This window comes from Cuculus canorus, chromosome 17 (assembly GCF_017976375.1).
Source record: "Cuculus canorus isolate bCucCan1 chromosome 17, bCucCan1.pri, whole genome shotgun sequence".
NCBI lineage: Eukaryota > Metazoa > Chordata > Aves > Cuculiformes > Cuculidae > Cuculus > Cuculus canorus.
Window position 1 is genome coordinate 6,280,871 of NC_071417.1, and position 23,600 is coordinate 6,304,470.

General features: G+C 41.0%; 1 protein-coding gene across 2 annotated transcripts in view; it reads right to left on the reverse strand.

Moving 5' to 3' along the window:
• Window positions 1-23,600, reverse strand: part of SPPL3 (signal peptide peptidase like 3) — a 45,417-nt gene that overhangs the window by 1,769 nt on the left and 20,048 nt on the right. The window contains exons 2-10 of one of the 2 annotated variants that reach the window (XM_054082096.1): window positions 19,746-19,823; window positions 14,982-15,076; window positions 11,858-11,977; window positions 9,876-9,954; window positions 9,034-9,146; window positions 3,797-3,903; window positions 2,636-2,799; window positions 1,176-1,375; window positions 13-122 (exon numbers count right to left, since the gene is read on the reverse strand). In XM_054082096.1, coding sequence (XP_053938071.1) covers window positions 13-122; window positions 1,176-1,375; window positions 2,636-2,799; window positions 3,797-3,903; window positions 9,034-9,146; window positions 9,876-9,954; window positions 11,858-11,977; window positions 14,982-15,076; window positions 19,746-19,823 — 1,066 coding nt within the window. The remainder of the gene's footprint in view (window positions 1-12; window positions 123-1,175; window positions 1,376-2,635; window positions 2,800-3,796; window positions 3,904-9,033; window positions 9,147-9,875; window positions 9,955-11,857; window positions 11,978-14,981; window positions 15,077-19,745; window positions 19,824-23,600) is intronic. The other variant, XM_054082098.1, reaches the window with a different exon arrangement.

Consider the following 23,600-nt stretch of genomic DNA (forward strand, 5'->3'; position numbering starts at 1 on the left):
TCCTTGGCTTACCTTTAAATAGGCCATGGTGAGGAGCGGCAATAAAGTGAATGGTACCAAGTAGAGGAGGGCAGGCTGGGCTGCCCGGTGAATGCGAGAAGCTACTGTTGCAGTTAATAGACCTGTAAAAGAAAGAGTGACTGTGATCTCTCTGGGCTGCATATGAGTGTTCTTGTCATTTCATCCACACATGGCTCCTTCCCCACCATTTTAAGAGCCAGGCTGTGGAAAAGTTACTTATCTGTGCCCCAGTTTCCCTGAATAGATTTAAAACAAAATTGACTTTACTATGAGGCTGTGTTGAGGCACTTGCTCCAGTTTTGACTCTCATGTACTAAGCTAAGAATAACTCAAACAAAATGCAACAAAAAAGGGAGAAACCTGGATGCATCGCACTGAGACGCTGCCCCAGTGCTGGTATCTCCCAGGCTGTCAGTCTGGGTCTCCCAGCCTGAGAAATGGGGGCCGAGGCGGGGCGGGGGATGCACACACCAGGAATGATTTCCTGGATACCTGTTCCAAAGGGAACAAAGCAGGAAAAGGGAGGCGGGGAGGAGGAAGGCTACAGGTAGGAAATTATCTTCCCTTGTCATCCTTGCATCCAGAAGGACTGCAGGTCAGGACACGTACACACATCTCCTGACCATGGGGAAAAAAACAGTCTATTTTTGTTCAGGAGGAGAGGGATGGATTCATACACAGCATTCCAGTTATGACTACTTATGCTTTTCTGTATATGCTAAAACATCACAGGACCACACGCACTAACAGGGGAATACAAAACTGCAGGAATCATCTGGACGGATTCCCTAGAGGTACTCTTGAACAGCATCAGCCACCAAGAAACTCCCGTGTTTTTCCCATAATCCAGGTACAAGCTATGACACCATCTATGCTAGTAAAGCAAAGTATAAAAAGTTGCTAACAAAAATACACTGACAATCTGTTTCATCCTATAAATAAAACATTAAAAAAAAAAATCTTAAAGACGACTGTGGAAAGGTTTTTCTCCCTAGCCCATGCCAACGAAAGCCAAAGAGAGGAGGATTAAAAAGAACATAAGCAAGCATTCTCTCAAAGCCTCTTAACACTTGCTTTCATCATCTTCTAAAAACCTACTACAGTGATCCCCTTCTGCTCACTAAGCAGCTGTCCATATTAAACTACTTACTCACCTACAAAATATCCAATCAGTGTGCAGTGAAAGTAGGAGACCTTCTGCATTCGGCCAGAGATGTTCCCTGGCCCAGGGGCACCACAGGAATCACTGTTGGCTTGCTTTTTGTAGTTATCGTACCGCAGGACAAAGCAGAGCAGAAGACCTGGCATCACAATATCGCCGATCCCCAACATAGAGAAGTGGCTGCCTGTGGAACTGGAGAGCAACTGGCATTGGATTCGTGCCCAAGGACACAGGTGACAATCTCTGGGCTCCTCCTCTGCGGTTTTGAGCTTCACCGTGCACATCCCTTCTTTCTACCAGCAAACTTTTACATACCAAAAGCTAAGCCCTGGCCACCGGAGATTATTCCTCAGTGATTTTCCCCTCCACCCCAGCTCAATTTCAAACACCCGCTTTGACAGAAATGACACATTGCTCCAAACCAGTTCATTTCTATAGTATGTAGTACAGCAATATTTAAGTGCTTTTGCTCGTAGCTCACACAATGACATAGATCCATTAACTCGGTGTCCCAGCCTTCTCTCCTCTGCACATTGATAGGAAGTACTAGCTGACCATTTTACTGAATTGTTTGATTAACACAGACACTACACCTTCATTCCCACGTACACACATCAACTCTCATACATGGCAATAACCCCATTTATGGACTTCTCAGATCTTTGGCCTCACTCAGACAAAACACACAGAAAACCGTAGTCTCACCAGATTCCCAGAAAACGGTCAATTGCCAAGTAGATTAAGAACTAAAATTGCCCATCAGCTTAAATCCAACATCTTTTTCATGAAAACAAAGCCAAATTATCACAACCTGGATGAAATCAACAATTTTGGTTTTACCACTGCAGATAATCAACTCCTAATCTCTGTAATTTCAGCATTACAACAACTAAAGAAACAAGAATACAGGGAATATGCCAACATAACCTACTGCACAACGCCAAATCAGGCCTAGGCATATCTGACTCAAAGGCCAAGACATGATGGAACCCCTGCAGCAGAGAGAGGCGGAACAGTCGCCCTTCAACACAGCAATGACCTGGTAAAGCCACCTTCACTTAGATCAGCTTCTAACTCCCTTCCTAGTCACTTGCAACTATGTAGTAATCAAGACTACTCTGATGTTACAATAAACCTCAGGTCTTTTGCTTTTAAGCAAAATCATAAATCCTGCAGTGGCAGTTATTAAACTGTAGAACTTAGGTGTACATGGAAAAGCATCTCCTGTTCCGACCAGGCCACCTTTTAACCCAATTAGGATGATATCCGCATGCTGCGAGTCGGCAAACGCAGCGTCCTGTCCTCACTACTAATTCTATAGCTTCGCATCATAAAGAGGGAGTGACTACACAGGAAACTAAGCTGACGTTTTCCTACAGAATTAGGGCTACTAAAAAGTACAGGAAGGGAGAATTTTGCTTATCTAATACAGTAAAGAATTGCTGATTTTACCTTGGAAACACAAGTTTACCAGGCAGAGACAGACGGGGAACATCTCTACCCACATTTGGTCCCAGGTGAAGTTTCCGGGATAAAACGTCAAGGGGATTATCAGCTGGTTGTGTGGCCACTTTCACCATAACATTGCTGTTAAAGATGTAGGCAGAAAAAAACACCTATGGAGCAAGGAAATCACCAGAAATTACAAACTGCAATTACATAGCAACTCAAAGCTGCATCTATTTTTGCTTTGCTTATTCAAGAACAAAGAATATTGTCCAAATTTTCCATATACAGATGTTGTATATAAGGTGATATAAGGCAAAATGTATTCCAAAAGTTCAGATAAAGTGTTTTACACTGTTAATTCTCAAGAATATCTGGAATATACTTTCTGATATCAAGATACTGATCAACAAACAGAGATTCTTTGGCAAAAAATCGTCCAGACCACACACAGGCAGCCCAGGACTACGCAGGCAGGTAAGAGGATACTGAAAACACAAGAAAGCTTGAAAGCAGAGAAGGGGGAAGTGCAGTGCTCACCCATAAGGGAGCGATGCAACACTTGTTTCAAATAGGCTCTTATGGTACAGCTCATCACACTGGGAAACAGACTGGCTGCCAGAGCTGGCAGCACACGTGCCCTGGATCAGTGCTTGGTGTTACGCGAAGGCAAAACAAAACCCTTTCACGATTACAGAATACATTCAGTCAGGTGTCTTGTAAAAGCACGGTTAAGATTTTATGCCAACCTTACTGGCTACACATTAGTTCGCATTTCTGCCCTGAAGATTTCACTGCTAATCCAAAGTTGGCCAGTGTGGACTGTGCAAGCATGGAAAAGGCTCCATGTTTACTTGGAAATGCTTGTTCCGGTTGGTCTTAAGCCAGGCTTTCAAAATATAAGGTCCAATTTTTTTTTCCTTAAATAATATGCCAAAGTTGAAATATTCTAATCATGTTTCTGCTTTTGTCAACTAAATAGCGAGGAAATCATTCTGTATCCTGCTGCAGACTTCAACATCTCAGAATGGAGCTAGAAAGCTGACCTTCTGGCTTTGCCAGATTTCATCATCTTCATACTAGGACATTTCATGTAAAAATGGCCCAATGCCAATTACAAATCCAAAGGATAAAAACAGTTTTAGCAAAACCAAACAAAACACTTACCCAAAAGACATCATAAATTAGTAACCCAGAGAGCAGCAAGCAGGAAACCTTCAGGCTCGGCAGCCGAACAAAGGCTATCATTGCAACACACAGGCCCATAGCCAGAGCTACAAAATGCAAGCATATTATTAGTTCATTAAATATAGCAAAACAAAACAAATCCCCCCCAAACTTCTACCTTCCTTCCAAACACCCCCAAAGAAGCCTCTGTTTGCACCTGGACAGGCACTAGATGACTGCCTACTGTTTCCAGATAGCAAAATTCTTAATTCAAAATTAAGAATTAACAAGTCACAACACATTCACTAGCCAACTGCAAGCCAGCACCCATGGAAGCAGAAATGCCTCTGCACGCACAACTGCCACGACCCACCACAAAGACTGTTTTCACGTCTCCTAGAAACTCTATCTCCCCATAAAACACTGACCACCCAGTTAAAAACAGAAACAACAAAACAGCCTTGAACTCTTTGTGCCACAAACACAAACATCTGCTGTTGCACGAAAAGGAGGGTTTCTAGTCTGTGCATAAAGCAAAGAAAATCCATGACTCTTCATCCAGAACTAGCACGGTTATGTGACACGTTAGAACACGATGCAACAAAAACCCACTCAAACCAACCTTCTGCTTGGGCAAGATCGCGCAAGACTGTCGAAACACTATGAAATATTACCAGTCAGATATACAGGGATTTCCCAATAACAAAAATCTATACGAAAGCCGACCTACCAAGAAGGAAAAAATATGGACAAACCTTTTCCTAACCCCGTTCTCCCCATGGAGCATTTTCAGCCAGATCAACAAGCTAAACAACATGCCGCAGTTCAGATGTTAGTTCTGTTCCAAGGGGAATTCTATCAGGGCAGAAAACTAAGATGTTACACTAAAAAAAAAATTAAAAAAAATCCCAGTCATCACATTAGTGCGATTCCCTGCTTCTGTAGGCATAGCCTCAACTACCAAAGGTACTCAGCTGACAACAGAATATATTTCAACTGGTTATAAGCAAATTCATCAAGAGACACTGAAAAAAAAAATAAAAACCCCAAAATTCTAAAAGCAAATACACTTTTACCTGTGAAATCAGTGTACTTACAAGGAATAATGGAGCCCTGTTGAGACCAGATTTCACTTAAGTATGCAGATGTTTGTAAACAAAATGTATTTTCTGACAGGACCCAGAATTGATAATGAAGTTATAACTTGTTTTGACCAACAGAAACCACAGGGAAAATGGATTCATTCCGTATGTGCCCAGCCACAGTTCCATTTGACAAGGTCAGAATTTACAAGCTAAGTTCTGATGCTCCCACTACAATTAGACAATTGCAGAACTACCTTACACTTGCATTTTACCTAAAAGATGTGGAGTTCTTTCCTCAAAACATTAAGGAAACATTTCCACTCAGACTGAGGTGAGGATGGTGCCACTAACCACCTGCGAGTGTGGTTGTTCACAGGGCCCCACGGCTGCATCCCTGTGAGGACTTTGCCAAACCCTCCTGATCTCCCTGACAGGCCCAGCAGTGCACCAAGTGTCATGGCTGCCAGTTTTAATGAAGTAATGAGATTACTCACATAAAAATGTACCCTAAATCACGGTGTGTAGCTATAACTAGCTATAAAATGTAAGCAAATTATTGAGGTTCAAAGAATTTGACAGAGCAAAGCAGCAAGAAAAAGAACCGTATTCCATAACTCAATACAGCCTTCACCTACAGTCTACTTGGCAGAAGAGCAAATACAACGGAACAATCTGTCTTGAATCAAAGAGTTTTCTCTAAAGCCAACGTTAAAAATAGCTCATACAAGCCTATATTTAGGAGAAGATTTCCAGGCTATAATTAACTAGAAGTGGAAATACTTTAACCAGCACAGAATTTATATCTGTGTTCACATTATTTCTCTATCAGATATCAACACAGGTACACATCAAACTAAGCAACTACCGGGTAGAAAAGGAGGTGGAAAAGAGTCCTTTAGATGACAGGGAAATACACATGCTAATAATTACACAGTTTTCCAGCTGCTTTAAGAAATGTTAGTAAATTTAAAAAATACAGAAGGGAAGCAAGAATGGCCAAGAGCAAGTATGAGCGAAACAGGCCAAACCATAGCCAAAGCACCAAGCAGCTTCTCAAGGAGGAGGCTGCCTTTGACAATAAAGTCCAGGAATCGTACAAGAAACAGTCATCTATATCCACACTGACAGATGGTGCTGACACTCTCGGCAAGTCAGATCTCTGATTACATATACTCCAAATCATTTAAAAAAAAAAAAAAAGGGAGAGAAAGAGAGAAGAGAGAAAGGCAACATCCACACAAACAGTAGCTGTGGGTTGGAAGTGCTGGGCAATGGTTAATAAAGCTGAGTAAGGAAGAACTAACTGCAGGAGTTAACCTTCAGTTAATAGAATAAATTAACTTCAGGGTCCCTGGAAGCACACTTGTAATGGAATACAGATATTCTGAGGATTACAGATATTCTTGCATGTGACTAGACTCTGGATGCAGCGTATTTTCCAGCTTTCCTGCACTACTGTACCCAGAGGGATGAGACCACCAGGATGTCAGGTCTGGTTCACAATGCATCGTACAAGCTGACAAGGCTTACATTTCCCCCACAGGCCACCAGCTGACCTTTGGAAGGAACAGATATGGAAGTTCTGACCTAATCATGTTCCTATAAAACTCTCAAAGTGTATTTGAAAGAGTGGGAATAAGAACACATGAAGCAGCCTTTGCAGCAGTCTGCAGCTATTCCTGGGGTACCTGTGACTGTTCAGTTTGCTCTGTAGCTACAGACAGACATTGCACCCATCTGTAGCTGGAGACGTGCAGTGGGAATGCTATGTTCACTATTTAGGAAAGCTTTTTACCAGGCATTGCCAGGCGACAGCGACCATCTTGATGATTCTGTCATCTAACAATCCGCTCTGAGAAATAAACACTTCAAGCTCTACAAATGTACATCATCACATGCCAGAACCACTCCTGGAGACAATATCTGCTCATGCTATCCTGTAAGATATCCCTGGCCTTACAAACAGTTCAACCACCTGCTGTGCAGACAGGGGACTTGCGGTATTTGAGCAAGGAAGACTCCTGTGGCAGGAACTGCCATACCTCCATTTCGTGAGGACTGGAAACTACCATGAAGTATTTCCCTTCCTTTTCTACTTGGTTCTCAAGCAGAAATACTCTTCATAAAGAGAGAACCAACTGCACAACAACGAATCACATATGTGAAAATTGAGGTGCATTGTTAAGAAGGAAGGCCTGCCCACTCTAGCCAGCACAAGCGATGTGAAGCACACTCACACCATCTATTTCAGTTTCTGCCAACAGCAAACCAGAAGATAATCGCCATGCAGGCAGGGAGGGGGATTTCGATTGCAGCACACCCAGCAGCTACAAGGTCCTGGCTTACAGACCAGCAAAGGGCCCACTTGCAGATATTCCCGAGCAGCGCTCAGTGCCCACATTTCCCTCCAAACCAGACTCATCAGAGTCGCAAGTGTTCAATTACAGAGAAGTAAAGGATAAAGGCAGAGATGATGTGATCCCACTTGCAGCAGCAGAGTATGAGAACTAAAACTGCAGAGTGGGTTTCCCTGACGAAAGCCAATAAATGCTTCAATGTTCAGCAGAGTATGAGAACTAAAACTGCAGAGTGGGTTTCCCTGACGAAAGCCAATAAATGCTTCAATGTTCAATGTCACCAACAAACACTGATTTAATTGGATTTGAACAAATTACAGGTGCCTTACTAACTATAAGCTACATAAAATGCTCCAAGACAGTATCAACACCATTCAGCCAATCAGAAACAAACCACCAAGAGAACTAAAACCCATAAACACTCTGCACCAGTAGATCAGTGCTCTACAGGTTAACTACCCCAAGGCCAATATTTCAGACTGAAGTGCTCACAAAAATAGCCCTTCAAAGTAAATGCCTCTGTTGCTATCTCTGTACAGACAGGTCTTTTCAGGTTTTGTCAAAATCCTCACTTGACACGCCACGTACCTTTGTAGCTAGTGCAGATCAAAAACCACCCTTGATTTCACAGTGGGCTACTCCCGTCAACACCAAACAAACTTCAATTGCATTTTTCATTTAGTTTCTGGGTGTTTTAACAAGTATTCCCTAACATGCAACAGGTGGAACTTTCAAACGCAGCAAAAAGCATGAATGAAATGAAACACCTATATGCAAAAGAAATAATCAAGGTGCCATGAGAGGTTTCAGCGCTAAGGACTTGCTGCTGCTGCTGCCTCATGTAGGAGGAGCTGAAAAGCCAATGGGATGTCTTCAATTGCAACAAACAATTTCAAGGGCAGGTAAAATTGTCCCAGCTATTTTTCCTCAAGCAATCACCACCTCGGGGTGCCTTTTCACATTATGTCCTAAGCCAACTGAGCTGCCTGACACTGCCGAGAAGCAGAGGTCCCGCTCCTGGCTACCCCTTCAGCCCTTTCCTATCATATCCATTCCATCCTCTTACATCCCATTATGCTCCCATTTACCTTTTGCCAAATTTAGCACATACCCGACTGCACAATAATCCAACTCATCTCAACGCAGCAGCAGAAAAATAGCTTGGCAAAACAAAATAGTCTGCTCCCATTCTAGAGAGCTGAATGTTTACCATGTGATTAAATGAGTGTCAGAGCTAGCACAAGGGATTTGGAAGGCAGGAGGGGAGGAGGGAAGCTTCTTTTTGGAACAGTAATCTATGAATTCAGTTCAACCAGCATGAAAAAAAACCTCACACCTTCAAGCCAAATGGATGCCTGCCAGCTTCACCCATCTCACCATGCTAACTGGCAAGCATCAAAGACAGCCAGCTACTGCCAGCTGTCTCACAGCATATTATTTCATTACCTGAACCAAAATCCAACAAGATGCACAGCAAAAATTAGCCAGACTGTTAAGATCAAGTTTTGATTCATCAACACATGATGTGTCTCCACACATCTTTTACTTAAGCTGGCGATCTGCCCCACACCACACAGGCACAGAGTCCTTGGAAGCTTTTACAAACCAGAAAAACAGGTGTCATAAACACTTCCCTGGCATGTTCCTTACAGCAGTTGTTTTCAGGAAGTCTACCACACAATATTACAACTCACAAGCCATTAATATTAGCAAATTTCACCAATCATCACCAGGTGACAGGATGTGCCAGAACAGGCACAAACCAATGGCAAAATCCCTTAATTATCATACTCACCATCCATAAGGAGCCAGTGGCCAGTCAGGACCCAGATGAGGACAAGCATCACAGACAGAGAAAATGAGAGCAGCTCAGCAGCAGTGAAACGCCCACAGCAGCCAAAGGAAATCCTAGGAACAACATAAACATTAGCTAGAAGAAGTTTGTTTCCATTTAAAGAACAGAAAACGGACACTGTTGGAACAAAGCTCAGCTGCTGCTGAAAGATGCCAAGAACAACTGAAAGGAAGTTCCTTTGCAACAAACAGGTACCAACAGAGCAACAAAATAAAAGCTTTCCTCACATTCAAATAATGTGTGTAAAGTCTGAACTAGAGAGACGGAAAAAACCCCGGCACCACTCTTGAAATGAATGCTATTTCCTGGTATCACCTGAGAGTGTGCTATGTGCAACATGAACTCCAGCTTCCAAGGTAAAATAAGAAAACATTAGCTTGCAAATACAACATTAACAATTGTAATTTTTATTGCTGTAACTACAATCTCTGAAATTCAGAGACTCCATACCCCAACCTTAACAAACGCTAAAATCCAATACCAAATCCCAAACTCTGAAATGTCTGACAAAATAAGCCAAACTTTCTTAAAAACCACTGTGTTGGGCAGCCTGATCCCCTGCAATAGGACCGCGTTTCCCAGGCTGGCCAGCCCATATGACTTGCAAAAATTGTGCTTCCTAATTTCAAAGCAGAGATGGTGTTGGCACAAAAAATATGCACAAACATCAGCCTGAAAACCTGGAAATAAATTGTAACCAAAGACCATGTTAAAGAATTCTCATTAAAAGAAATCAATACAGCATACAAGAGGAGGATCAAGAGATCTTCTCAAGTCCTTACTTGTTTTGAGGTGAACAAGGCCGTGTTAAGTACTGGCACATCGGGAGCAAAAGGAAAGCAAAAGCTATTGTTGCAAGGACTAGAAAAAGAAGAAAAGGTAATATTAGTACATTCAGACCTAATTTCTATAATACACAAACAAGTTTCTCCAATTTGAAAAAGCTCTTGCGACAATGTCCTATTCTCATATGCTGCATCATTATTAAAGCAAGAGCAGCTACAGGCTCCAAGGTTTCTGCAGAACTATTGTTAGCCTGCTTTTCAAACAGTTTACAACTATTCTGAGTGAAAAAAAAACCAAAAAACAAAAAACCCAGACTTGCTACAAACTGGTTGTGAGATCCTTTTAAAATTCTTCAACATATGAGATAGACTAAGCATAATAAAGGGCTTTTTTCAACTTTCTAACTCAGTTATTTTTTCACTTCATCTCTCTCAAAATCCTTTATTCATCACTGAAACACAGCACAGATTAAGTTATAACCAGTAGCTTGCAACTTAAATTTGTTAAGTGCAGAGTGTTTTAAGTTTTTGAAAACAGGAGAATAAAAATATATAATTTCCAAATAGACTCTTTTCCACAAACATTTTCTTTTTTATGAAGTGTACTTAACCCACCCACACATCTGTAAAACTGTTCAGTTACTGCTGATATTTATAATCAATTTCACTTCCAGTTTTTTTTAAAACTAACAGTACCAAATTTGCACTAAGGATTGTTTAAAAGGCAGAAGAGCAAGTGCACGGAGACACAAGGATGTCAACAATACGCATCCAAAACCGCTGCAGCAAGAAACAACTGAAATGAAAATGGAAGGGTCACTTGACATCTTCTGCATGCTGCAAATCAAATCCTTGTGCTATCCTCCACTCATTCCCTAGAACATTCAGGTGGTGGTTGCTGGGTTTTAAAAGGGATTTCCCACCCCCCACTCCTCCTCAAATGAAGATGATGGGAAGGAATCAAACATTCTGTTTAGTACACAGCTTAAGCCAATTAGAAAACAAAAATTGGTTTGGTCAAACCACATCTTTCCACCCCTCAATTCTGCTTCTTCTTGAGGGAGGAATATTTAAAGAAAGATCAATTCATTTAAAAAAAAATCCAATTTTTATAAGTGCCTGCAATGCAAACAGCGCCATGGAAACTCACACTTCTATCAACATTTCGGAGAGAAGGGGAAAAAAGGCAGAATGGGTAGGGAAGAATGAATAGTGTAACAACTCAGCTGAAGTAGGAACCTTTCCCAAGGCGTGTGGCAAAGAATGCGGCACAGTGAAAACGGTGCCCCCATTGTCCCAAGGCCCTGCCAGCCTTGCTCCCTACTCCACCTCCACCCCAGCAGGACTGACCCATCCTCACCCAGACCGACCCTCTTTGCCCTTGCACTCTCTCCTTCCCGTTCCCTCTCTCCAGCTCTGCTCAGCAGGGAACCACACGCCCCGTCTTGGCATTCCCAGCCACACCACTGCCTCCCCAGAGCTGGGCTCAGTCACAGAGCATAAGACCTAAAATGCAACCACACTAATACGCAGTGCCCACGAGTATCCACTCTCAATCCTGACTGTCTGGGCTTCCAGTCCTAACTTTTCTCCTCCTCTACTCTCAAGAGCTATTATGCCCTGGCTACTCCCTTCGCTTAGCTCCTGTCTGCAGGCACACGCCAGCTCTTCAGCATTGCACTCCGTGCAGCAGCTGGTCCTGGCCGTGGGCTGTTTGCTGTACCCACCTCTACTCCTGACTCTTCCCTGAAAGGTAAATCTTTGCCAGAGGAAGATGTAAGCGGAACTTAAGAAACCAAATAATATTTGTCACTTTATTAATAGCTACAGAGACGTGAAAATGCAGCAGTAAAACTTCACGAGTTTTCTCCAAATGTACTATGGCATGTATTTCTGTTATAATTCTATCGACAATATTTAATTACATCAATGCTTTCTGTTCCATTGCAATTCTTATAAAGAGAAGAAAATCTAGTCACCTGCTGTGCATATTGTAAAGACAACTTGAACTGAATCAAAGAAGAAGAACATAACTAGAAGAGAGACAGACGCTCCAATCGGCAGGAACAACGCTTGGGTTGAATCAATGGTTTGAATACCTGCAGAAGAAAGCGACATTTAACTTGGGCTATTAGTTACCACACACAAACTGACAGCCTGGCCTCACCGACACAAAAAGGACAAGGACAATATATTCCATTTCAGTACTGGGGCAAGAGATGTCTAGTCAAACCCTCGATCTTTGTGCAATGCCATGAGCCAGCACAGCAATCAGTGTCAAAACACTCCATCCAAACAGCCCAAGATGCAGCCCAAGATGCGGTGGCTGTGTGGGCACTGCAAGAGTCCTGCTCTGCAGGATCTAAGAACTGAAAGCTGAAAGAAGACATTTGATTTTTCACTTCTGCCATAGACAGAATGAAGAACAGGTTTAAAAAATTAACATTATTTAGGGATTATACAGCAATCATATATTTGCCTCATCTTACATTGAGTAATACAAAGGCGTTCAGCAGCACAGCTCGGTTTTTTCCAAGCTCTCAGCAGGAGACCAGGAGCTTGACCGCCAGCAGAGCTGCAGTGTTAGCTGACCCAGCTCATGCACATGGTGTCACAGCTTCAAATTTCACCTGAGTAAAGGCCATCAGGCACTTAAATTATATCATTGATTGCCATCAGCAGATAACATCAAGCCTAACAATAAAAGGCAGTTTTAAAAAAAAAAACAAACAAAAAAACACAAACCAAAACCAGCCCAAGTCATTTACCTGCTTACAAAACCAACTGAAGAGTTCAGCCTGGCACTATAATCAACTTTTATGCTAAAAAACAACAAAAAATTCATGCTCACTTTTTATAGCTGCAAGCAATTTTAAACAGTGCAGTAGCTCTTAAGTATTTTATTCTGATTATTTCCCCCAACTCAATGATACATTATGACTACAAAAGATGGGACAGGACATTTTTTTACCACTGGTTTTTAGTATTACTAACAAAATTGAAAACATTAGACTCTGAAATGCTCATGTATCTCCACAGATTATAATACTTAACCAGTCTCTGCAACTGCATTTATATCAGGGGGCGGAGGGAGGCGTGTTAAAAGAAGCTGTAAGTAGTATTCAAAATACAAGACACACTTGTAGAGCATTAAAATAGCAGGCAATATCTGAAGTAGTCACTTGATAAGAAGTATCTAAAATGTTTGTAATGAAAAATTAATTCAAGACTCAGACTCTGATGAGATTTAAAACCACCTTAACATCACTGTGTTATCCTAAAATAATTACACGCTGAGGCAGTGTTTTACCAGTCCCAGGATTTCAAGGATAAGCCTTTAGGTTATCAAGCCAAATACGGTGCAATATGTACGTAGGCACGTATACACAGACATACAAGTATATGCACACATGTTATTTGTGTATGCATGCATGAGAATGCGTTGGTTCTATTTTTTTCTGCGGGAGAGTGGCAAGTGTCCAAGTTCTTACATAACTCGTAACTACCAAAATACCTGAGCACATCAAAAAACCTCAACCACAGGTGAAATACACTTGCTATACTGTGTATCTGTCCTCAGTACTTAACCATCTTCCTAACAGAGAAGCAAGCCATGCGCATGGAAGCCATACCACTTGTGCTGTACTAGTTACTAGTTCAGGGCACGGATCCATTCTCCTTAAATATAAGCAGCAAAATAAAAAGCAGAAACCCTCAGTCAATTGGGATTTCTGTGTTGCTGAGATCTGGCACAAAAGGGCAAAGTACAATGTAGATAGTTTACTGGCAACAGTGTGAAGACATAATAGTTCCTGTGTTCCAATCTGTGACTTAGATCTAGTTCCTTCTGCTTTGAAAAAGAGCATTTGTTCACATGCTCTTCAGCTTCCCAAGGGAAAAAACAAGCAGAACAAAAACCCAGCAATGACATGCTACAAACCACCTTGGCATACAAGTGTGCCTGCAGCGTTAAATGTCAAAGTTCTCCGCTTAATTTCTGATCATTTTGACAGCTAATCTCCTCAATGTGCTTATCCCCCAGCCCCAGACTCTCTTCTCTTACTTCCCAGATGTCAAAAGCCTCTACTGTTCATTGCTGAATCACCAAGCACAGCAACCTCTTTGCTCTATGTAGTCAACAGAAGCAGTGCTCTGACTACTACGTAAATTCCAACTGCCTACATTAAAAAAAAAAAGAGGGGGGGAGGCAAAAAAGGGCAAAAGACACATACAACATAATACATGTTATTAATTCGAATTTTTTTAAGCTACATTTCTTACTTTAAACAATGCAATCTTAGCATTCAGGGGTTTGTGTGCAGGGCTGCTCACGTATCTAACTCCTGTATTCTGACCTTGCTGAAGCGATTCAATTCTAGAGCCTGTTCTCAGAATATACTCAAATAAACTGCTAGAAGTTAAATGCATTTGTGAATTTACAACACATGGCGTACAACACATTCTACTCTAATGGTTCACACACATATTCTTACCTGCAAAATAGCGCATCTCAAATTGCCAAGCTGTCTGGAATCTAGATTACAGAGGAGGCGATCACCTCGCAGGAGTTGACATGTTAATCCTCACTCTGAACAGATTGTGCGTAGACACATATTTTGTTGTCCATTACAAGTGAGTTGCCCAAAGCAATGCAAACTCTATACTTCAATTTCTCTATTGATAAAGCTAAATCATCCTTATGGACCCGAGGACACCACAAGATCTCTCAGTGCTTACAGATGGGCTAATACAACATAGCGATAAACTCCAGACAAAAAGAAATTACATACCCTCCTCATAAATGCCCGTTTGTTTTTTTTTTAATAGTAAAGCTGTTTCCATTTCCAGTAAAACCTAACAAATTGTGCAGCACACACAATTTCCATGCATTATGGAAATGTTACACTGATGTTTTAAATTTAGCTTCCATGAACTACATAGCAGTCTCAGTGCATAGCAAGATGGGAAGTGCCGAGACAAAACAGTTCCATCATAACAGGTGAATCTAAAACGTGCGTAGCTGAAACACAGGGAAGGGTGAAGCAAAAGGAGATGCAGCACACTGAAGGCAGGAAAGAAAGAAAGAAACGGGGTAAAGCTAACCCTTACTGTTATTGGTGCTGTTGCCATTAAAAGAACCAGATGCGCTGCTGTTGTCTTTTTCTTTGTCTTGATTCTCAAAGTCCATGTTAAGAGACCTGCAGGAAACAAAGCAAACTTAACAGACAAGTTTCAAGCTCCTATTTGTGCTCATGAGCTACGGTGTCAGTACTGTTACACCACAGCACCCCCTCCCTGAGAAAGCCCTCTAGTGCTGGCTGTTAGAAAAAACACCATACACACTGGAAAATTTATTTGTAAATGCTTACAATTATGGATGAGGCACCAAATTACACAGGTTCTAACAGTATGACCGTCACCATGGTGTCTGAACTGGTGTTAACACACAGCAACAGGTATTTAGCTGCATTACTGGGATTTGTAGAACATGATGGAAATACAATAAACATTTCAATTCTCTGATGTATTTGAGCTCATTCCAAGTTCTCATTCTGATCCTCTTCATTCAAATTCAACTAACTTAATTTTAAAAACAATAGTATTTCCTTCCTTCAATCTTGTTGTGAATAATGACCAAAGCTAGCTTGTAAGAAATTGTCTGTTGAATGTAAGGTCTTACTTAGCTGAAACAGTTTCACCAAAGCAATTCATAATTTAAGGGGTTACTATCAGCAAAGAAAACTGCAAAGTAATTGTTACATCTGTTGCTCACAAACAACTTCAGCTGCTCTCCTTTCATTGCAATAGCGTCAGCAGTTATTACAGTTGTACCTACAGACATCCCTACCTCATAGGTAGGCATAAATTAAGAAATTCACTCAGCAACAGAGCTATTGATCCAAGACAATTTCTGAATAATCTCCAATCCTTTTATGATTTGGGTCCTGTCTCTGCTACAAATTATCAGCAACACAGTAAAAACATCAAGAAGTGACCATTGAAACATCCTCCGAGAAAGTGAAGAATCCTATTGTAAAACAACATCTACTGAAAACTATTGGGCTGTAAGGAAGCTGCCAGCTGAGAAACATTTGCTTTGCCATTCAAGTTGCTGCTGGGCTTCCAAAGGAAACATCCAGCCAGTACCTTCCATGGGCAACAAACCCTACCATTGTTTTTGCTGGGTCCTCACAGTTCCAGCTGGTCGGATTTCTAACGTAGTGTTTCAAAGAAAGCAGGGCTCAGCCTCCCACAGGGAACCACTCGGTAGGGTTACACTTAAGGGCAAAGGAATGAGTAAGCTGCTGGCACATTACTAGCATGAAAGTTCACATTCAACTATGGATTGCTGCAGTAACGCGTCAGGGAAACCTTGAAAGAGAGTATTCTTACAGAACAGTGGAGGAGATACAAAATCAAATATTATCTATAGAGCTGCTTGTGGATGCAATATATTGCAAAGCTCCTTCTTGCTCTACTTAGTGAGGACAGACACCCATCTTAACAGTTCTGGGCTACAAGAACTGTGGGTTTCCACAGAACTGCGAGATTTCAATTGCTCCAAACAAAAAAAATTACAATCAGAATCAGTCACTGATCTGAGACAGTTTAATACAATCAAATCTCAATGCCTATTATAGAGAAAAAGCCTCCAATACGCTGTGCACGCTAACGTTGCTGCAGTCTCCTCTAAAACATCGCAGTGAGATTAAAGAGCAAGTTCCAATGCAAGATCTGAGATGGAAATAAGAGTAGGGGAAACAATGGCTGAAAGTGGATGTAGAAATGTTTTCACTGCCTACAGGGAGTAAGAGTGCCCGAGTCCCATGTCTCCAACAAGAACACCTCGCCTTTAGCAGGTGCCCTATGCGCAAGTCCTAGTGTGTGCGCATGTGCGGACACCCCTGCAGTGTTCAGCGCGGAGGTCTGCCCACAGTCCTAGCATTGCTCTTTTACTGTGAAGTATGCACCCTGACATCATAGAATACCAGGTTGGACGGGACTTCAAGGATCACCTGGTCCAACTTTTCTTAGCAAAATTATACTTTTTATACAAATTATATAACCCACTATATCCCATGTTTCTTGGCTTGGTTTAAAAGCACATACTTGTGAACAGGTAGATTATGGGTTAAATCAGGCTTTACTTAAGCTAAGAGAACATGTCTGGGTACGTGACAGGACAGCAGATTTAGTTGTTACCTGCCTGTAAAGTAAGCCAACAGTGAAATCACAGAGAAGCACTTGGACAAGAACACAGGGCTGTCTTGGAAGAACCTGCAGGACACCACCTGTTCCAAGCTGAGCTCATCTCTTCAGAAATCCATAACTAACACATACACTGGCATGCTCCAGTTTACAGCTTATGATGGTTCAAAAGATTTTACTTGCCCCTCTGGCAGTCAATATGTCAAGTTCAAGGACTGACAGACACTCAGAATAGGAGATATGTATGTGTATAGGAGATATGTATGTTCAGAAGGGCTGGAAGCTAAAAATCCTGACCCAGCACAAATGTACAAAGGAAACGCTCATGCACAGCATGAGAAGTGGAAACTCAGCTCTATAAACTGTACTTCATTCTGGATGCAGGCTTTCCCCATGATCTATTAGACATTCTTCTGAATATCTTGGGCATTTGGCTTTTTTTTTTGTTGTTGTTTGTTTGGGTTTTTTTGTTTGGTTTGGTTTTGAACAAATACTGCTTCTGTGAAAAAGGACAGCAGACCAGGACTTTCCTTTGTTCCCCTGAAACCCCTTGCATTAGATTAGATCCACCACAAACGTGGATTTTATCCTTATGACTCGCCCACTCAATTCTTTCTGATCCTATTACTGCTCTTCCATTGAAGTCACTTGCCAGCTGTATCACAGTAACTATCTGCTTCTTTTCAGACTGAAAATCATAAACCAAGCCCACTTTCTGCAGCATGAAGGTTAACTAAGGAGTATCATTTCAACTAAGGAGTATCACTTTCTTATTCTCTTATGACAGCTCCATTTGAGACAAGGCACTCAAACCGAAATAAAGACACCATTGCTTTCATTTGAGAATGAGCACCCCAAGCCATAACTTTTGCCTTTCTGGCAAGTCACTTTTCGAAGAAAATCCATCCACTTTGTCATAAGATTTTATTTTACTACTTTAGGAATTTCCAGATGACTATCACTTGGCAAAGTATGACCTCACTCGAATTTTTTAAATAACTTAATTGTATCTTAGACCCCTTTCTTAACACCACTATTTTCTGTTTTAAAAAACTGCTTTTGACCTCACTTGCTCACCAAATAGAACGGGAATTTGTTCAAGCCACCATTATAACTCTTCAGCCCACACATCTGCTAAAGATCTACATACGGGAAAATAATTAGGAAATTAGTTTTAAAACTGTAGGAGCCCATCTTGGTCTGCAGTAACTTGCATCTTGGGATCTTCAGGCTACATGGAAAAGTGGACTAGAACAGGAAATTTCCTCAATTAATCTGAAGTTTGTAGTCCTTGTTCCACGAGCAGCTTTTCAAGTAAATCATAGGACAAGAAAGTAAAACACAATGTCTACAGAGGAATAGGATGGCAAACTACAGGGGAACATTTCTAAAAGAAGGAAGCTCTGAGAGGGGCAGGCAATTTAAGTTCAAGCACTCCTGCTGTGGCATTTTGCATTATGCTTTCACAATTAAATGGTAATAAGTGTTATGGTTTATTGCAGCCAGATGCTATAGCTCCTTTTTACACAACTACATAAATTCAAATAGTTAAAAATAATAGCTAGTCCCTCAACCACATGCCAGACTGACTCAAAACCTAAACAAAAAAATTAAGCATTTCTCAATTGCTACTCAAATACAACCTTTTATTTCTTTCTTCCTAAAGCCTTCTTTAATTCTATCAGCAGCGTGGTTACCTAATACTCACTAGGAAGAGCAGACGGAGCTCTTAAAGAATCGGCTCTTTTATCATACAACGTTATTAATGTATCATGACAACTTAACACCTTTTATCCTAATGGCTGCAACTTACATCATATGTATGACCATGGCTGTCATCAATTTCAGGAACACTCATAGCAGTTCAGAGACTTCAGTGTATGTATGGCCTTTTGTCACAGAGTTGTTAAATGAAGCAATGTTCTTCAGGAAACAGACATGAAGACACACATGCTCTACTTAAGTTTGAAAGAAAGAATATCTTCATGCTTGATTATTTTTTTAAAAAATATGTCACTACAAACCCCATTCCTCAGGTGCCGCTACATTAAACAAATAGATGCAAGATGCAAATCAAAAGGGACAACAATGTTTTCTCTAAACTCACTCAAGCCTTCTAAAATGAGGCAAATTTGATTTTTGAAGATTCACACTTATCCTACAGCAGTTCTCAGACAAGTTGCTGGAATTCCACACTGACAGTGTTTCCCACTTCTCTAACAAGCTGTTACTCACGCCCAAGTAAATAGCACTGGGACCCAGGAATCTCCGTTTTACCAGATTTATTTGCTATCACAACAAGGACACGCTGAATTGACCAACACTGGGACATTCTCCATAAAACCCTACTATTGATAACATTACATTCCTTTCTCTCTTGACTATCCTTTCAGACCATCCAAAACACAATTTTACGGAACTGTCTTCACGGACTAACTTCAAAGATCTCATATGTGCTTGTAACTCAACATACATCTTTCAGAAACCCCACTAGCTACTTTCTCTTCCTTTTCCACTTATTTTTCAGAAGCAAGAAATATTTTATTTACGTTATCCATCAATTTGACAAAAATACAATGAAACAAAAGGCATAAACTGCACTCAGACACTCATCATCATATTTGAAAAATTCTGTAGAGCTTTAAACAAAAATCTTACCTGAAACTACCGTAGACTATGAGCAGAATAGAAATCAGGAAAGTAGACACTTGACTGGAGTCCACAAGGGAATATGCCCTGTAATTGGGAAAAAGAAGGCAGGTATGTCATCATGCATGCCCATTTCTCTCTCCACTGCCATTTGCTGACTACTTATCTTATTATAATATAAATAGAGAATTGGATGACAACTCTTTAGGGCAGCTATTTCTAAAAGTTCTCCTATCAACTTGGAATATAAAACCTGTAGCTTGTAAATTAACTTTTTACATTCAAGACTGTAGCATGTAAAATCTGTACAATAATCAAAATAAGAACTCAAAATCCTTGTGGCGATTTGTTCTCAACACACCACATTCAGATTTTTTTTTCCTCAAACACATTAAAATTGCTTCAATTTCAGCTCATGAAAACTTGCTAGCACTAGCCTGTCTTCTGTAGAGTCCTTGACTGGTAACAGTTAAGTTGCAATAAGGTAGTCAAGGTTCGCGTAGTCCAAGGGGAAAAAAAACCCCAAAGCTGCAACATGCCTTCATTAAACCACACACAATTACTTCCCGCAGACCATGTGACACAGGATTCCCAACAGAAACTGCACCAGAAGAGAAATCCAAGCACTAGCGAGATTAATTTCCTCATACAACAGACCTCTGAATTTAAAGCACAGAAATATAAATATTACTATTTGCCAATGTTTTCCTCTATCCTTGACAGGGCAAAGCCTGCCCTGTAGCTTATACTGAAACTTTTTTTCACCTGGACAATGGGACAGAGGAGCCTTGGCAAGTCCCCTGCTGACAGACAGCTGGGGAGCAGGGCTGGCACCCACAAGGATGGAAAATCCTTTAAGGGGGACCTTGAGGAACAGACACACAAGACGATGACAGCTCGCAAGTCAAAAGAAACAGTCACTCCTGCTGCTTTAGAAATTCAGTGTTAAACTGACTAAAAAACAGATCACCTCTTTTAGATTAAACTACATACTTGTCAAATAAGCTTTTAAGAAATGAGAAACTACTTTTATTAATTAGAATAAATAACTTCAACATCACATCACACTACAAGTGAAAAACAGATGTCTTACTTGCTCACAAACCTGGCCAACACAGACCATCCTAAGCTTTATATACATTTTTTTTAAATTCCAGTCACGTTTGACCTTTAGTTTTCAGGATGTGGAATAGAGATCTTAAAAGCATCAGTGAAGATCAATATCCTGAATTGCAAATACATACTCTATGTAACTAAGCACTTACAATGCTGTTCAGGTTATACACAATACAGTTCATTGAATATTATTTTTAGTCAATGATTACAGCTACGCAGACACGGAGAAGAAACGGCTTACGGATGAGCATAGTTTTATGTCCTGTTCCCAACTTTGACTTCAGGGAGAAGCATTCTCTCACCCAACCTTGAGTGAAGGGAAAGGGAAACTTTGTGCCCCGTTTGGATTTGAGAACAAATAGTGGAATTTATCTATTAAAAGAATCTTCAGGAACCCTGAATTCATAAGAAAAGCAAAGTGATTTAGTAGAATTTCAACTGGAATTAAACATGTCCAGGGTTATCCACTAAACTTTATTAACTGATGTTCATCAAATTTTACCTCCATAAATTGGCAAATACTTTTGAGACAAACATTTTTTTATATAATCCATCATTCAGCAGCAACTTTGGAAGCTATGATAACTAAAATGCTATTTAATCATAATTACTAAACATTAGTCAAAACAAGGCTGTAAATGTTAAGAAAAATTTATATAACAGATAAAATAAGGATGATACATGGATCAGCCTCATACATAGTCCATTAAGTTTTGTATTAAAAACTGAGGACCCTTTGGTTAAGTGAAAGAAACTGAATCCACATGAAGACTCATTCCAAAGGATGATCTAAAACACCCTATGCCCACTGGCTGGCTGCAGCAGTGACCGGGACATTATCCTGCACAAAAGAAGCGCTGTAGTGTCACTACAAACTCATCACAGACCAGTAATGCTTCCTGACTTCTCCACACAGAGATCTTCTAACAGGACATCAAAAAACTCCCACGTTGGTACCACGATTACAGTCCAGTAAACTCCTGTTCAGTGACACTCCAGCCAACAGGGCCAGGGAGATACAGTCACACTTATCTTCTTCTGGAGGCAGCTGGAAAAAGAGCAATGCAAACCACACGCCAGGACAGCTAGTCTCAGAGTAACCACACGGCAAGAATCTAGCAAGCAGCTTGGCCATGTCCAGATTCCAAGGTTTCCAACACAAGTAGCCCACAAGCAAACTTCAAGAATAATTTCATAATGCTGAAGTGAATCTCATCATAACAAATCCCTGCATCTTTTTAACAACTAACCTCCCTATTTCGGATAAGGTATCACAAAAACCTGAGAACGGAACTGCTTCCCAAACTCTGAACCGCTCGGCAGTTCACTGAGAGATCAGAAACCTTGATTTCAAACACACACTTTCTAATGCATTAACCTAGTCTAGCAATAATAGGCAAATGACAGTACCACACGAAAGAATCAAGAAGTAAGATTATTTCAAAGTTTCTAATGTTATTAAAAATGCCAGACAGTGATCTGCAAACCCGTTCCATGCACAGTTGTCCTTTGGCTTGAATACTGATTTTAGAACTGATTCTTAGCACTTACTATATGATAATCCATGAACAAATGATCATTATTCTTTATTTTCATTGTGAAAATACCAAATGAGGCCATGCTAAAGACTGCTGTCTTTCGAAGGACTGACCCTGGTGCAGTTCGTCTGCATGACACATTACAAGAACAACTAGTAACCAGTTTCTAAACTCCAGTATACATGCAGAACACTGCTCAAAATACAGAGACACCATCGATTTTCCCAGGGAAGTACATTTTTTAGGATTCTTACACTACCACACCTGAAATTCAATGTCCACGTAAGGAAGCTAGTTTAGAAGTTAAGCTATTTAAGCAGCCTATCAGATAGATTCTTGCTAACTCAGTTAGGTAACGAATAACTATTTATAGTTATTAGACTATAATATTAGACCCATAAATTAGATCCAAGTACTTTATAAAACCAGACATTCCGATGGCTTACTTTTCTCTGTAAGCTCCTTTCCTCAGCCTGTACTGAGAAGTAAATTCCCAAACACCCTCCCGACAACTCAGGATCTCACTCTGAACCTGCATCTTTACAGGGCCAAGATCAATTTTAGCAAATTCTCTACCATTAGGCATCTATTTCTGGCAGCTCCACAGGCAAATGCTTACCACACAGAGCCTGCGAAGGCATGCCAGGACAGAGACACAGCAGCCACTGTTCAGTAACACGCTCTGTGTGTCAGCCCCACAGCTATACAGGCAAAGCATTGTCCGGACAACAATCCACACAGCGAGGTCTCCAGCCAGGCACAGACTGCTCCATAGACCTTTACCTACCAAACAATTCCAGGGATGCCCAGCCAATGCAACACACCACCACTTCCACCCATCCCAGACAGCAGCACTGTGAAATACCAGCTACAGCTGGCATTCAGGGCAGCACTCTCCCTTCTTCCAGGAAAAATGAGTATTTTGTGCATTCCCAAGAGAACAGAGACCTGCTTCCTTCCCAGCTACGGAAGATGGTAAACAGCTAATAAAAGCTGCAACAACAGTACTAGCTCTACCTTAGATGCTTTCAAGCTCTTTCCTCTGTATCAGCAGCAATAGCTCAAGTGCTCTCTGCCCTTGCAGCCTCAGGTCCAAGCTCACCTCTCTGTGTGAACGTTCAACCCACAGCACCTCCACCATCTGCCTGCTTAGTAATTTCTTCAAAACCCTCTCTTATAGCACTTTTGTTTTCCTATTATGGACTTACTT